Source organism: Passer montanus, unplaced genomic scaffold (assembly GCF_014805655.1).
Source record: "Passer montanus isolate IOZ18808 unplaced genomic scaffold, ASM1480565v1 scaffold40, whole genome shotgun sequence".
Classification (NCBI taxonomy): Eukaryota; Metazoa; Chordata; class Aves; order Passeriformes; family Passeridae; genus Passer; species Passer montanus.
Genome location: NW_024368819.1, coordinates 60640 through 78021, shown reverse-complemented (window position 1 = coordinate 78021; position 17382 = coordinate 60640). Strand labels below are relative to the sequence as shown.

At 37.3% G+C, this 17382-nt stretch overlaps 1 protein-coding gene across 8 annotated transcripts in view; it reads right to left on the bottom strand.

The window, feature by feature from the left end:
* The window catches only part of MAP4K3 (mitogen-activated protein kinase kinase kinase kinase 3), a 67149-nt gene that overhangs the window by 28902 nt on the left and 20865 nt on the right, over positions 1–17382 (bottom strand). For 6 of the 8 annotated variants that reach the window (XM_039718853.1, XM_039718854.1, XM_039718855.1 and 3 more), the window contains 9 exons: positions 16604–16646; positions 15880–15952; positions 13439–13570; positions 13077–13139; positions 12913–12994; positions 12698–12808; positions 8421–8496; positions 7388–7446; positions 4780–4842 (listed from right to left, as the gene is read on the bottom strand). In XM_039718853.1, coding sequence (XP_039574787.1) covers positions 4780–4842; positions 7388–7446; positions 8421–8496; positions 12698–12808; positions 12913–12994; positions 13077–13139; positions 13439–13570; positions 15880–15952; positions 16604–16646 — 702 coding nt within the window. The remainder of the gene's footprint in view (positions 1–4779; positions 4843–7387; positions 7447–8420; positions 8497–12697; positions 12809–12912; positions 12995–13076; positions 13140–13438; positions 13571–15879; positions 15953–16603; positions 16647–17382) is intronic. The other 2 variants (XM_039718856.1, XM_039718857.1) reach the window with 1 other exon arrangement.

Here is a 17382-nt window from a genome sequence, read left to right as displayed (position 1 = left end):
TCATCAATCTACATTAATATTTTCATTTAAAATACATACATACAATGCTGGTTAGTTAACTCAAATTCTCTGATTTTAGATCAGACAGAATTGAAACAGAATTAATCTGACTAGACAGATATATTCCAATAGATCTTGAGATCTACAGCCAGCAACAGTGAGAAGAGGTCTGTGACCTTGGTGTTGAATCAAAGAGGCAACCCCAGGTTACCAACAGTTGATTCCTGAAACAACTCATCTGTGTGCAAGATCAGAGTGCTCTTTGCTGGAAGGGATTGCTTTGGGAAACAGGTAATACAGGGAATAATCACCAGCTCTTCTCAGCAGCTTAGGTAACATTAAAGGAAGCTGACATGTAGAAAGCCACATCATACCCTTAGATAAATCACATGTGCAAAGTAATCAATGACTAAAAAGAGTATTAAAAACTGTATAGAGATTTCCTCAAAACATTTGATGGAAAGGCCATGCCATGAAACAAATTGCCAAGGAATGATCAAATCTACAACACCTTCTGTGGCTTAAGTTTAAAAACCTGCTATTTAATGTCTGCAGAATTTAACTGTAAGTTAACTGCTACTGTACCTTTAACAGTCTTATCATTCTAATTTATTCTATAGGGCTGGGCTGTCCTGGAAATATATTTTTCAGTGTTCAGGCCTTCAAAAACAAAATGTATCCAGCAAACCAGGAATTCTCAGTTACTTCCTACATGTGCTGTTCTTGAAATCTAACAAGACCACTTAAAGTGACAAAATTAAGACTTGAAATGTACAAAATGCTGGGGACATAACTCTGAATTTCAAAAAATACAAATCACCTTTGGACTACTAATGTAAAAAGGAAAAAGGCACACATCTCTATCTCAGTAAAATGACAAAGCAATTCCTATCTCATTGCTTCATCAAAGGGAAGTTAATTTTTAAAAGAGCCTAGCACTACCTAAGGCATATTCAGTATTTTAATGCCTTTATTTCAATAAAAAGTGCATTCTTGAATTTCTCTGGATAGCCTAACACATCATAAAAATCAAGTTGAATGTATTTTTTTTTGAACAAGCTAAATATAATTCTTCCCTGGTGGCTGAGTGAGGTTTTGCTGTGCATTACAGCTACACAACCACTGTTCCCTTCTTCCTTTGTGCTTCAGTTCTCCATGCATTTTGTACATGAACGTCCCTTTGCATCCTAGCTGTAAAACTGAGCATTTCATTTTCTTAATTGCTTTTTCCAAGAAGAAAATACCCCAAACGTACAGGGAAGGAAAACAAAAGAACAAAAACCACTGGCACTTTTTCCCCCATTTCCACTTATTTTCTTGTGATCTAAGGATCATGCTCCATTTCACTACCTAAAGCTGGAAAAGGTATGAAGACTCTCTGAAATCCAATACTGATAGCTGCAATATGTTTTTAAAGCAATTTTAACTAAATAGGATAGGAGTCTTCAGGGCTTGCAGCAAAGAAAAAGCGTATGTATGTATGTGTAGTGAGGAGAAAAGTTACTTCAATTTAAGAAAAATGCTCCTGTGTAAGGTTCTCTGTTACCTATGTCAACCTCTTTAGTCCAATCGTTTCCTAGCAATATTTTAGCTTTTCTGCCACAACTAATTAAAAATCACAGAATAGCTATATGGAAATGCTACATTCCTAAAAGTAAATGCTACCAAAAATGATCACAAATTATTAAGCCCACAGTGTATGTATGAGCCAAAAGAAAACAAAAACTAACCATGACAAAAGTATTTAAATAGCACCAAGTGTATAAATGCACCTGGCAAGGACAACAGTGCAGACAGCAGGGGAACTGCAAAGCTCTAACTGAATTCTTTGCTAAAGAAGTCCTAAATGAAGGCTACATTTGTAACAACTGAAAACAATTACAGGTTGGAACCTGAGATATCAAAGCCAAGTTTTATTCAATTCTGTCACTTTAACAGTAGAATTCCACACTTTTCACTGCGTGTTATATCAGGTTAAATTACTCCAGGCCCCTAATTTAAACAGAAGTAAGCTAGAGATCACCAGGGGTTCCTTCCACTTCATCCTTTTTTGGGAATTTTCTGATGGTATTTCTCACTTAACAAGATGTGCAGAACAGGTCTCCATGTATGAACCAAATTATTTTTCAGCTCACTACAAATGGGAAGAAAAATGTTTTGCCACAGAATTTCACTATAGACCAGGATAAGCTAAATGAAAATATTTTCATTTGGTTCAATGTGACATTTTGTTTTGAGTTAGAAAAACAATAAGCTTTTGTGACTCAGGTTCAATAGCATAGGTTAAAAATGTCCCAGAATAAAGAGCACATATTTTTAAAGTTGACTTTGATTTAGACCATTTCCTGAGCTCACTGCAAACGCAATGCTCAACTCTGCAACTTATTTGAGCTAGGATCCAAACAATTGCCTTTAAAATATACAGAAAGACGTGAAAAGATCTACCTTATGCAAAGTCTAATGTGCACATAAGAGTAAGAAAAATAGGAACATGCAGAACTCCAAATGACAGGAAGTAGCATGTGGAAAAAAAACCTCAAAGGATGGAAGGTACCCAAGAAAGTTCCTGAGAAACTTGTTGCCTAGTTGCAGAAAAAAAAAATCTATCTTGAAAGACAGAAGAGCCTGCATCTAGAGCAAAATAGACTGTTATTTATTTAGCTATGAATCAAAGGAGTGTATTTGTAGAAGATGAAAGAGAAGCACTATTTTGTCCTTTCTGATTGCAATTTGCATTAAGTGATACTGGGGTTTGGATACAAAATTTTCTCTCCAAACAAGACCTGCACTGAATTTCTCCATTCCTCTGGCAGATCCAGGTAGGTGTCTCAAAAAAGCTTAGGAGGGGAAGAAAAAGAGAGAAATTATTTTTATGGGTAAGAGCGAAATTATTTTTAAGGGTAGCCACATCATAGGCATCAGATATTTGAAAGGTAATGTGCACAAACTGCCACATGATCAATCCAGCTGTGCAAAATCCTGTCACTCAATCCCCAAATTTGCCTTCAATATCAACTGTATGTGGCCCAAAATATGCCTCAATCTATGATAATTTTTTTAAAATCATCTTCGCTCTGCAATGGAATTGTTACTTATGAGGTATTTTATAAAACCAGTACAACAGCAGGGAAAGAGCCCAGCAATAGTAGGTGATACATCACGCTTGTGAAAAAGTATAATTGTTTTGCCTTGATAACATTTGAAAAATTCACAAAGCACTTCTCAATGAACATATCTGAAACCAATACTATCAGAGCAGGAGTGGGAGAAGGAGACAGAGAATCTCTGATCAGTGCATCCTCCAGAAGAATGAACCAACTAGTAATTATCTCCTCTAAGAGTTAGATCTTACTGAACAATCTCACAAACAGGCAGTGCACTGCCATCAACTCTGAATTCTCCACTTTGATTCACAATGAGCACAGGAGGATGTGAAGGAAGCAGTGAAACAGAGAAAGTACTGAGGAGTGACTATAAAAACACATCTCATGATTGTGACAACAACAGCACTTGGTAAGTTTTATAAGTCACAATTTTTGAAGAGTGTATTGAACAGCATGGGGTAAAAGAAGGATGGGGAAGAACAGTCCAGTTATGAGATATGTTCTCATTCTGCTCTGAGACCCACAAACACCAGGCTAGCAAGGTATGTGACAACACTGAAAGTAGCCTTAAACAAAAAAACAAATTAAAAAGTGTTAAACTGTAAAGAGGAAACCAAAAGCAAACCAAACTGAAAAGCCAAAAGCACACTCTCAAAACAAGAGGAACTGCACAGGATGGGGGTGTTGCCACCAGGTAAGGAAATCTAAGCTACTAATCTCAAAACAATTAGTGAAGCATTCTTATAAGGAAGCAATACACAAATTTCTTTCCAAGAAAGGCTAAGACAGTCTAAACTTTCACTAACTATGTTTCTGGCAGATTCAAGTCACACCAGGCCAACAGATGATGTAACAAACAAACAAAAAAACCCCTAAAAACAAAACACATCACATAAAACCCAAGACATTCTGAAACACCCCAGTCTCCCATCTTCCTCTCAGTGCACTTATATTAAATATCTCATGAATCCAAGAAAGTTACAGATTAATGCTCTTAATTTACTACAGAATGTTTCTTCCTTTTTCTCAATAGTCTGTGTCTAACTACACAAAGAGCAGAGACATAAGAAAACTCTCTTCCTAGAGTAATTTCCACAGTGTGATGCTAACAAACCAAGTTTTTTAGCAGTGCAACTATAGAAAATTTGGAAAATCTATCAGACTTTAAATGATGCCAAATGCCACTGAAAACAATTATGAGCTCACTTTCTGTTATTTCTATTAAGTGTATATTCATTCTGTAACATCATTACCATCTGGAGAATTCACAGTCTTACATAATTTTATAGTCTTGCATGGCATCATTTAAAAAGAACCTACCAGACAAATATCAAGAAAATGTTTCTTCTATATTCAATCACCCTCCAAAAACGAACAAATTACAGACAGTATGGCAGTAAAGAAATTACAATTAATGCATGAATGCATAACACTGAGCCCCTTCTATAAGAGTGATTCATGTAAACATGAATACAGGTTAAATACTGTCAATGTTGCACACAATAAGAATTTCTTTCTACACTACAGAAATACATATACAGACTAATAGCTACATTTAATGATTTTTACAGATGAAAACACCACTACTACAACAACAGGACAAAACATGAACTTTGAAAAAGGAAAACAAGGACAAAACTAACACTGACAAAGAAAGGCATAAGACGAAAAATACCAGGTTAGATCTTGCAGTGTAGTATATGTCCTCTGAATTGTCCAAAAAATCGCTACTGTCAGGCTGTTCATTAGGTAGAGATCAAGAAAAGCAAATTATTTATATTGTGACAAAGTCAGATGCACATAAATGTAAACTTTCTTGCTAAAAAAAGAGATACTGTTAGTTGAAACTCAAAACCATGTTAAGACAGCTCTTGCAATGGAGGTAAAACACAGCTAAGGGAATGGTCACATCACCAAATACCAAAATGATGAATTACTGTTCACCAGCTGAGCTGTGGTAATGTGTGACAAACTGTCCCAGCAAGAGTCCAGTTCAACATCTCAGTGCAGCACTGACAGTAACTTCTCATGCTGCAGGGGTCCAGGGCTTTGTGCACTCACACACATGAAGTGACTGAGTGCAATTTTAAGCATGCTTGGTGAGACAGAAGCAAAAGCATCAGAACTGCTTTAATGAAAACAGATCCACACTGTTACTGCTGGAGGAAGAGACAGTCATCTCTTGCTCCCACTTCCATTTCAAAGACAACCTCTGCTGGAGTGGGCAGATTGTTACAAACTTCTCCCACAGATTGGTTTGTGCTGAGGCTCTTAGCTAAAGCTTCCACTCTTTGAATAGGTCACCTGTTTGCAATTTGCCATGCCAATTTAAATTGTCCTTGGTTCTTCAGCTAATCTATAACTACATGCTTTTAATTTGGTCTCTGGACTCAACATCATTATTTTTGAAATCATAGATCTGTCTATATCAGGTCTGCATGCTTCTTTCTGACATAAAGCATGGAGCAGTTAATTTTCCTCTTCAGAAAGATTAAACTAACAGTTACAGGTGTTCTGTACGGACAGGAAGATGAGGCAAGTTCCTTGGACAGGTTTCTTCTATGCAATATCTGACCAAAACAAACAATACTAAGATATTTTGTTATCAGCAGAATTCATCTGGATGGTTCAAGTCCCCTCACCAAGCAGCAAGAACTTCTGAGATTCCAAAGTACAAAGGTCCTAACTGCTAACACATGGTGTTAGGAAAAGGCTAGATTCCTCCCTTTCAGAACACCTGTCAAAGAACTGCTCTCAAAAGCTGTGCTTTCAACACCTCAGAAAACCTCTCTCCAGTTTAGCTAAAGTTCCCAAGGTGCAACAAAAGCACCACTGCCCCATGGAGTTATCCACTATGGCTTGTATCGTCAGTGACTGATAAAAAGAAAGAAATGTGAAAAGTATTTTTAAAACTTCAACCTCTCCACTAACATATTTTTACAATTATAATTCTATGTGTGTATAAATAAAAGTCTTAATGAGCAAAAGCATGACAGTTTCAACTATACAATGCTTCCAACTGTATTTTCTTTACAACAGGGAAGCAAAGACAAAATAGCTTGGAATAAGTTCCAAAATAATTTTGACTTAAATGATGGGTTTGTAGTGGAAGCACTGCCTTCATTATCATACTTAATAAAAACTTACATAACCAGGGCTCCTAAATAATGCTGTTATGCAGTTATGCCAAGGTCTAAGTAACACATCTGAAATACTTGTCTAAATCCTATGTGTGATTTGGTAAGCTGTTCTCCTCCATCTCAAACAGGCACCAGAAACTGAGGCTCCCTGTCCAGCCAGTTCTGAGGACAAGCAAGATTAAATACAACCTCTTACAGCCAGAGTCTGCTGACCCACTACCAAAGGGCAAAGCACTTGGAAGGATTATTTCAGTACAACTACAGAGCACCACAAGGAAGTCTGTGTCAGAAATCCGACTCACATGTGGTTTGTAGACTACAGAAGTACATTCCTAAGTACACACCCTTCCAAAAACCAACTCTGAGCAAAGCCAGTGTCCCTCCCACCTATTTACTAAGCCAACTTTTTCTCCTTAACACCTGCCTTAGAAAAACAGAGAGAACACGTAAGTCTGCAGTGAGGAAGCAAAGGAGTGTCTTTTTATCCAGGAACGTGAAGAAACTGCCCAAGTGCACAAATGTGGAAAGCGACAGTCTCCATAGAAGGGAGGAAACTACTGCCATTGTAAGACAGCACAGACACCTCTTCCCTCACAGCCTGAGTTCTCTTGTACTGATGGGTCTGCAGGAGGAAACACTGGCAATACACTGTGACAGAAAACAGCTGCCAGACTCAGCATGGCTCAGCTGTGATGCAGGGCCACAGAAGGATTATACAGAGGAAAGTATTTTAAAATGCATCATACCTCTTCCCCAAGCTCTCAATTTTATTATTTCCATTGTCAATACAAGAACAAGGGAGAGAAACAGATGAGCATACACAAGAATTCTACAATTTAAAAAAAACTCTGCCAATAAAGGGAATGGTATATTGGGCAGTGAGGGACAAAGGATAGAGGAAAGCTGCAACACAAAGCTGTTGCTTAGCACATACAGCACACCTGGTAGAAACCACAAGTAAGGAGGTTTGCTACCTATAGGTGTAATGGCACAAAAAACCCACTATGTCACAACTTGTCAGTAAAATCACGAAAAAGTTCAGTAGTACCAAGGAAACATGCTACAGATCTTGGATTTCGCCTCCCTCACAGATATTTGTAGGGATTAATGTGTAGTGCATAGCCCATGCTGCTTGTTACTCACAAATTCATGATGTGGTTCTGTCTCTTTCCTCAATGGTGGATCAAACTTTACTTGGCCAACTACAGAGGAGAAAAGGAAAACAAGAATTTGGACTCCAGTTAGAAAATACTTAGCTCCAAAGGCTAACAAAAAAGAAAAAAATCAGTTTAATGAGTGTATCATATCCCCACTGACAGAAAGTGGTGACACATGGACATACCAAACTTGTGACTGCTAGAAAAACTAATGGGCACAGAAAGTACTCTTCTATCACAAAGGCAGCCCAATCACTATTTGCCTCACCTTCTCATGAGAAGGAACAGGAAAAGCACTGAGCAAATAGGGCAGTGAAGTGTCCCCTTCAGAGGTGCAATACAACTGTACTTTATAGAAAAAAACTATCCATGATGTGAATTCACTGTTGGATCTGTTCTTCTGAGAGACTCACTAGCACTAAAGAGTGCTGAATAAAGTTTGGTGTGAATTAACCACATCTTCCAGGACAACTCTGGCAGGACTTCTTGAACACTCCTACTCTCGATTTTACCTTAAGAAAAGACAGCTAAAGCTCTAAGTATTTAATTCAAGCAAAATAATTACTGCAACTTGGGGGATGGAGTCTGCTTTTAATGGCCAATGAACAACCTCCTCCCTTCCTGACCTCTGTGTGATTGTTTCAATTGAAAAGCAAATCCAAGATCCTAAATTAACGAAGAAAGAATAATTCTTTGCCATTCTGTTACCCAGCTGAATCTGGCATTGGTCTGAATCTCTTTCCTGGAGTAACATATAAAACTATGTCAATCAGCTCTCAGAAGAGATCAGGCTGTGTCTTATTCAATTAAGATGAAACAATAATGAACTCTGCTGAAGTGCTGACAAAGGATGTGCAAAAATATTTTACACAACTTATATCCTTAAGTGAAACAGTCTAAGCTTTTACTTTCCTAGGTATTTCACTAAAAATGTTTCTATGTATGTCAGATACTCAAAATACCAGCTGAAATAATATCAATGATTAAATACATCATATTGTCACATTACACATGCTTACAGTTTATTTCAGAGCGTGTCTTTTCTTCTCTCCCATTTCTACTTGTTGAATGAATTCTGTGAGGCACAACGAGAGGCTAGAAGGGAAAAATAAAATATTTTAATACTAAAATATATTCACTTGAAACCTTGTATTGTGTAACACTTTTTAGCAGGCTTCTTTAACGTAGCATCAAAAAAAAAATCAAGCGAAAGCTAATGTAAAGATTGTATGCATTTTTAATATATTAAAGTTGGAATTATTTGGAGATATTTTAACTGTTGAGTGCCTTCAGTATAAGAGATTTTAGAATACTGCATTTGAGCAAGTAAAGCTAATGCTGGCCAGCTTTTCTCTTTGCTCATATAGCATTTTCTTTTTTCACCATTCAGTTTAAGGGTATTGGTAGTTTTTAAAATTAGCAGTAAGACTAAATCTGACTTACTGGCAGATTTAATTCCATGAGATACTGAAATAATTTTCCCAGCTTTTAACTTAAACTGATTTCTAAAATGTCATCAGTTACGTTATTTAAGCAGATGAGAAATCTACCCAAGATTTACAAAGCTGAATAGAATGGAGTATTCCTGGTACTCCTCTGCTGTGTGGCAAGAAAGATAGCAAAATTTCCACAAATTCACCTTCATATTTATATTCCACTTCTAATTTTTCCCTGAATTTCAATTTACTTCTCTACAGGATGAAGTGTTCTGCACTTTACAGCCTGGCTTTCTTTTTTTGCCTTTGTTGGATTTTCCCTCTTCTTTCTACATTCACCACTGCAAGTTCTCTTAGAAATGTGGGGGCATTCTGCACCCTTGTTCACTGCCTCAGGATCCATGGTGAGCATCTTTGCATGTGAATCACCCTTTTGTTACCAATACATTGTTGCGGTACTTTCAAAGTAATGAATAGCTCAGAGACTCTGTTCATTTCTAAAATACTATCTGCAAACATGATTTCCTTTCTCCCCTTTTCATCACACACTACTTCCTGGGGGCATTCTGCACCCTTGTTCACTGCCTCAGGGTCCATGCATGCATCTTTGCATGTGAATCACCCTTTTGTTACCAATACATTGTTGCTGTACTTTCAGAGTAATGAATAGCTCAGACACTCTGTTCATTCCTAAAATACTATCTGCAAACATGATTTCCCTTCTCCCCTTTTCATCACACACTACTTCTTTGATTCCTGTTAGCATCCAACACCTGTACATGGTGTTTCACCTCCCATTTTGTTCACTTTGCTCTTCCTTGAAACTGTAGAGATTTACAGACTGTGGATGTGTATTTTCTCCACTCTCACCAGCAGTGGTTTTTTTTTTTTTTTATTTTTCACAGCTTGTATCAATCTTTCCCTTCCACAGTTCCATTTTGTCTATTGTGCATTCTTTGGGCTTCAAAAATGGTTGGCTACAGCATGTCAAGGTTTGATCTGATACCATGTGCTGAAAAGTTGCTCATTTATAATCCTTCACTAAGAGGCACTGCCTGGTCATGTTTGATGTGTGTGCATGTGCAATTCCAGCACCAGGAGCCCAGGTGGAGCAGGGCTAGGAGGTATTTTCACCTTTGCAGCAATACTGTGTGAGCACTTAGACACTGACACAGATGCCTGTGTTGCACTACAGACAGAGCCTGTCCTCCTATCATCTTCTACATGACCACAGAACTACATTCAGGATCAAATCTTCATCTCCCAGTCATGAGGACAAAGTCCTCAAGTCACTTTGAAATATGTGCACTGACAACAGGCTGACACAAACACCTGGCATCTGAGCTGTTCAGGAGGAATGTGCACTGACAACAGGCTGACACAAACAGCTGTTCAGGAGGCCAAAGGAATGTAGGTTAACTTCCTGACACAAATGCCATTTGGGCACAATTTCCATCATGGCACAGATCTCAAAAACAATCTTATCCGCAAAATTTGCAGCGTGCTAGGCATAAAACATGAGCATCTTTCTCTATGCAACCTTTTCAGCTAATATCACACTTATCCTGAGAATCACTGTCATAGACATAGGGAGAACAGGCAATTGTCAACATCTCCTAAGTCCAGAGTTCCAAGCAGTAATCCTGTCCATGACTGAATAGGAAATTAAGCGAAGCCCTCCATGAGCTGGGGTAGGGAAAAATACTGGAAATGTCAGTTTCACATACAGTTGCTAAATGAACAATAACTGCATGAACAGAAGAACCTTTTTAACTATACCCAAATAATGGGATGGATTTTAGTTTTTACACATTAAACGCTTCACCTTTGAGTTTCGAATTATATAAAAATGTAGCATGGTACTCCTCAGAGTGGTGGCAAATTCAGATCTACTTCACAGCTCTGCAGACTATCCAAGCAGTAACAGATTGCATCCCTCTAAAAGCAGCACAGGCCAAGCAAAGACCTGTCACCACAGTGGGCAGCAGACCTGCCTTCAAAGACCACTGACAGAGAGATAAGCTTTCTCGTCTCCAAAAAAGAAAAACAAGCCACCAAAAAACCTCAAAACATTAGCACTACCACTCAAAAAAATCCATAGCTCTAAACAAACTAAGGAGGAGGTCTGAAGCTCTCAATTCTCAACGGTGTTTTTGGACTATGTTATGTCGTACCACGTTTTGTCACTTCTTTTGATTTTTGATGGATGCATTCAGGCAACTGTGACAAGCACAGGACTGACCAATCCCTAAATTAACATCTCCAGCTGCCTCTGTGAGCAGGTAAGTTTTGAAGAAAGTTAAATTGTCCATAAAAGAAGCACATACACTTCTTACTAGACTCCTTTTTATTATCAGAAAAACCACAATGCCAAGGACTGCCCTGCCTGTGGTGAGAGTCTTCAGCTGAAATACAAAACTTGCTAAGCTTCTCCCCAGAAAAGGCACAGCTTTTGCTCCTGATACCACACTTCATTATGGTGTAGTTGATAAGTGATACAGTAGACAACAGAAGATCCTTCTTAATTTTAAGTCACAAGGGACATATAAGAGGGAACACTAGTTTGTAAGAAACACCTCTCAAAGGGCCTCACAGCTCTCACTCATCACTGAGCAGAGAGAGGACTAAAGGACAGTAAAGAGTTTATGGTGAGAAGATCCAAATTACTCAGTGCAGACCCCATGTAGAATCAGACACCTTTCTCTTAAGTGACCTGAAAGTCAACTACATTAAGGGAGTTCCTGTGTGTTTGACTTTTAATTTTTTTTTTTAAATCAGAAAAAACTACTAAATTTTTCTTCCACTCCCACCATGTACATTTGCTTTTAAAAGTATTGACTATTATTTCATCCTTATGCCTTAATTTCTTTCCCTCATATTTGGAAAATGTGTAAGCACTGCACTCCATAACACCAAAAAAATATCTATTTCACTTTGGCTTCTTTCCACACTTTTTATTTTATTCATCTTTTATGAAAGACTTGGTGAAAATCAACTGGTCTTTGCTGTTCAAGTGGGTAAAAGCTAATTTAATTTGTAAAATCTGAAAATTAGTTGCATCTTTTAAGCTTCTTTTCCTCTGAAGGCATTTGTAGATCAGTTTACCCACTAAAAAGAACCAAAAATATGTAATTAAGGAATCAATGGCATTTGTTTTAAAAGGATTACATTTTTTATTAAAAAAAAAAGGGCCATCAGTTAGGGAACTGTAAACATTTGAAAAGTATTCACTAACGTGCAGGAAAGTATGAGACAGGATGAAGTAAAGAATATTTATCTCTTTTCTCTTATTTATTAAACACTTCAGTCCTGTGCTGTTTATCATCTTACATAAGCAGACTACTTTTTCCCAGCTATTTGAGCAGAAAGTCAGAAAGTCTTTGATAAAACTGTAAGTAAAATCAAGTTTCAGAGTATTCTAAGATGGAAAAATACAATCTGCAAAAAACACACATCAAACCACTGCACAAAAACAACTACAGGATCATTCTCTCCTATACAGGTTTATGAATGCTTTCTTTGCAGATGGAAACATAACTTCACAAAGAAACATACAGCAGAACGCATGACAGAACTCAGGACTGGAGAAGCAGATCACATTTACTGTTTAAAATTGCTGATGAACAGCAATGAACAAAAATTTGAGGCATTTAAATCTCTTTTTCTTCAATCTTCCCTTCCCAAAAATATAATTATTTTTGCTAAGTGCCTGTATGAGTGAAAGAGCAGCACAACTAAAAGTAAAAGCAACCCCTGAGACTATTCCCAGATCACAAAAAGTCCTGGGGCCCAAAAACTTAATCTAGTTTTGCTGGCAAACAAAAACTTAATCTAATTCTATGATTAGAAGATACTCCTACCTCAGGATCATCATCATCAAAATCATGGTAAGTGGAATGATCAGGATTATTCATTTTATCCAAAAGTTCAATGGCAAGACTTCGATTTAACGGCTGGGTAACAAAGGGATGCTGAAAGACACAGGGAAACACAGAGATTAAAATTCCAGCCACTCACACTAAGCATATTTTAATTTTGTAACTTTATAAAAGACCCCTCATACATAAATTTATACCTGTAGCAACTTTTCAGCTGTAGGTCTTTTTTTAGGATTTTTTGTAAGTGCCATTTTCACAAAATGATGGAAACTATTGGACCTGTAAAACAAAGTGCTAAACATTAAAATCAATATCCAAGTGGAGTACATTCATTATCTACTGAAACAAAAAAAGCACTTACCATTTCATTTTGTCCTTTAATTTAGGAGGTTGGAAGTTGCTTTTTGTCATTAGAAAAAGTGCTCTGAAAAAAAAGAACAACAGCATTTCTGTGGGTATGCTGCAACACACGAGATAAATTATTAAATACTTTATATAATAGGCAGCAAGAAGCCACATCAGTTTAGGAGATTCAACCAGGACTTTATACACTTGTGCACCAGAAGGAGTTGTTAAAATTTCTGTCCAATTTCTGTTCACTCAGAACCCTCACAGCCCAGTGCCCATGCAATACACCCAAAACCCACAAGCACACACAGCCAACTCTTCAAATGGATTATTTAATTAGCTGCATTTACCACCAAGCTCTAACCCCTTACTAACCTCATTGGATGTAGGTCAAACATTGGAGGCTGAAGTTCAGCAAGCTCTATTGCAGTTATTCCAACTGCCCATAGATCACAGAGCTGGTTATAGCCACCTTTCCTTTCTACTGCAGCAACTTCTGGTGCCATCCTGAACAGTAAGATATATTTTTAGGTAAACTTCTCACCATATATCAAACATTCTTTGTACACACAGTATTCTCTTCCTTAAAGCTCTCAATTGATAAAATCACAGTATATATAGATATACACTCACAAGTGTGTGTGTAAAAAATTATGTAATATACACCTGGAGTTTCCCTCAGTCATCTTCTGATAACTAACAGGCAGTTTCTACAATGGTTATTCAGGAGTAAGTGGATGAAATCAATCTGTCTCAGACTAAATACTACTCAACAACCAAAGAGCCTGAGGTATAATTATTCAACTACAATAAAAATCCACATAACACCCAAATTTACATACTGCCCATAAAGTGATCCACTGACTTTGAAGAAAAGAATTCTAACAAGAGAAAGAGCAATAAAATGTCAGCTTTTTTGTACCCTGAAAGCATGAGACTCATTGTCACCTCTGTATACAGCACTCCTTGTTTGTAAAGTCTGTCTCACTCATGGCAGGTGACCTCTTTATGTCAACAAAGTGGTTTCACATTCCCAGATGGCAAAAATGAACAAACATAACTGGCACATAAATAAGAATAGCTAAAGGAAATTATTCACTTGGAATTGTCACATGTTTTTAATGGCCAAAGTGAATTATGAATTTGATTGTCCTATGCATCCCTACAAGGTGGCCAACATGTTATTATTTCTTAGCTTTAAGCTTTATCAGTCCTGATCACCTGCAAAGTAGCACTAAATAACTTAAAAAATGTAACACAGATGAAGTCACTTAGAGAGTGCTCCAGTAGATCTTCAAGCAGCATCTCAACTGATGCATTACTCAAATACAGAGATCCTGTGGTGACAGCACCGAGCCTGCCAGAGCTCAGAAAGTGTTTGGACAATGCTCTCCTACACACGGTGTGACACTTGGGGATGTCCTGTGCAGGGCAAAGAGTGGGACTCAATGAGCCTTGTGGGCCCTTTCCACTCCTTATCTGCACATCTGAAAACATCAGCAGGTTTGGTGGTAGAAGTTACTTCACGTTTGCATAACTAAACTATATTTAGACATATTTCTTCCAGAGTTCATTAAAAATCCCAATCACTCTGAATCAAAAATGAGGGAGCTAATACAGGAGAGGGGGAACATGGGCTAAACATTTAAATGAAGGGTTATTAGCACTGCAGTTCACCTGCCCTGAGACACATGTACATCTAATGACCACTAAAACCTTCACATGGCCTGTTTCAACTAAATTTTCTTCTCTGCAATCTCAAAAATTTTGCTTCCTTGCTTCTGCTCTCAAATCTCTGAGAAGTTTTGCAAAGAACAAGTGATGCTTTCCATCAGCATTTAACCTATGTAATACTTTCAAAGTTATTATTTAAAGTAATTTGAGAAACATGGCACAATTCAAAAGTTACAGGACCTTCAAGCACTGAGGTCACCCAGACATCTTGGGAAAGAGACACAAACCAATCACATAATCGTGACTGATGGGTGTTTGTGCTATTCTGAAAGGGAAGTGAAGCCTTGGTGTGAAGAATGCTAAAAATACTGTGCTTGGCTATTTCAAGTCAATACTTGAACATAGGGTTTTTTCATTATATATATTTTTATCTTGCACCTACTATGCTGTCAGACTACAGAATTTTTGTATCTGTCTGTGAAACATATGACAAAAGTACTGTTTTACAGTAGAGAATGTGTCTCATGTACTGCAAGGTGAAAGGGGACAACAACTTTCAGTAAGAAAAGGATAAAATGAAAGGCAGAACTTCAGCTAAAAATTACATACACTAATGGGGAAGAATAGAGATGCAGCACAGGTAGAACTGTATCACAGAATTCAATCAGTTTAGGAAGAAAAAAGGGAGAAAATGGCTTAGAGAAACAGTTCACGAGCAGCAAAAAGTCTGTGGATCTGTGAGGACAAAGGAAACTCAAGTAAAAAAGCTGTATCTAGGCTGGACGGGAAAAAAACATAAAATACCAAAATAAAAAAAGTCAGGGATTAAAAAAAAAATTTAAGATCAAAGTTAAAAGCAAGCAAAATTGCTGTTAGTTTTTAGGTTTTACTAAATGAAAATAAAGTAGTCAACAGTGATGGCACTACACAGCCTTTCAAGTTTTCAGAGCATTAAAGCCTTTTCTCTGACACTCAGCTAATTCAGGATTTGGAATAAGTAACACAGATATGATCACCAGAAAGTCTGACACAGCCTTTAGTAGTTAGTCTACCCAGGAATGACAGAGCATGCCTTTATCACAATTTTTCAACAGTATTATATGTGCTACCATTATATCAATGGTCAAGTAAAACACAGTTACCAATATGGGGTGCCAATGAAGGATTTCCTTTTGGCAATTGTAGCTGTTATCTGTGCAGATACTCCAAAATCAGCTATTAAAAAAAAAAGGCAAAACCAAAATGACAGTTAACAAATGATTGGATGTAATTAATTGTTAATGAACACAAGTTTGGTTTCCCCACTGTTAAGAGGTCCTTAAATATACTGGAAATATTTAACCACAAAAAAACCCCAAACGCAAATAACAGAAACTTGGTCTGTCTCAGATACCATTGGTCAGCTCCCCTGAATCACCTGCCAAACATGGACACAAATGTCCCTCATACACACAAGGAAGAGCAGGCTGGCACAGAAGACCTCACAGGTACATGAGGGGTTTTAATAAGACAGAGCACCTCATTTTGTGTTACCAAAGAGATTCTTTCAGCTAAGCTTTCAAGGTACATTTCACATTTAAGGACTCTCGATGGTAGAGTATATAAAAAATTTATCAACCCCTGTGATTTGACTTTTATTTTTCATTTACAATATCAGGTCTTTTACCTCACTGTTGCGAAATTACTCCAACTAATCCTCAGATACTAACTTGATGGTTTAGTTAGATACCACCAGCAAGATAAAAAGAATTCTGATATTCAGTAATTCCTTATATGAACCATCACCTCATTAAACAAAGCAGAGCATGCTGCTTCTTAAAGCACATAAAAATATTAATTTTTAAGCACTAAGATGTATTAACTCACCTAACTTTACATGTCCATTATCAGTTAAAAGAATGTTTGCTCCCTTTAAAAAAAGAAAAGTTTACATTAATTAAAACATGCCAATTTCTCCAATACAACATAAAAAAAAGAAATATGTGGGCTCTTATAGCAAACTAGGGGCTAACGACTAAGCAAGGATTGTATTTAATAAATCTGCAGCCTTATCAAGGAAATGTCTGTGAAATTAGCAAGGTGCCATTCTGTTATTAAATAATCTCCTCGGATATACAGTGTTTTTCATTAATTTTTACTTAAGTCTATGGTACTACAGTTTACATTGCACACAAAGCCTCTCAATAAACAGTATTTGCCTGTACTGATTAATTCTTACTTTTTTCTATTTACAATGACTCAAAGGAAACAGGAACTCAAAAGGTCAAAGTGGAAACAATTTCATTTTCTTTTCATAAGTAGGAGCTCATTTTATCTTGTTTGAGAGCCATGCTTATAATTACAGCCTTAAGGACCTGCCTCAATAATCAAGCATTTAGCAAAGCTACTTCCATCCTTATGCAACAGAGATTCCGTTCGTGCTGGACTTGGAGAGGTCATTTTTGTGTGGCTGTGTGTTCCACTCAGTTCAGCTCAATAACCAAAACTAACCCAAAGCAGAGATTTGTATTACAAAATTACAAGATGAAAGGACCTGATTTGAAGACTGAAACCAGGTATAGGTTGAGCTGAGTGAAGGTTAGAGCTGGCTAAACACAGTTCCAAACATCAGCACTGCACTGCCCATCAGGTAGATGGAAAGGCAG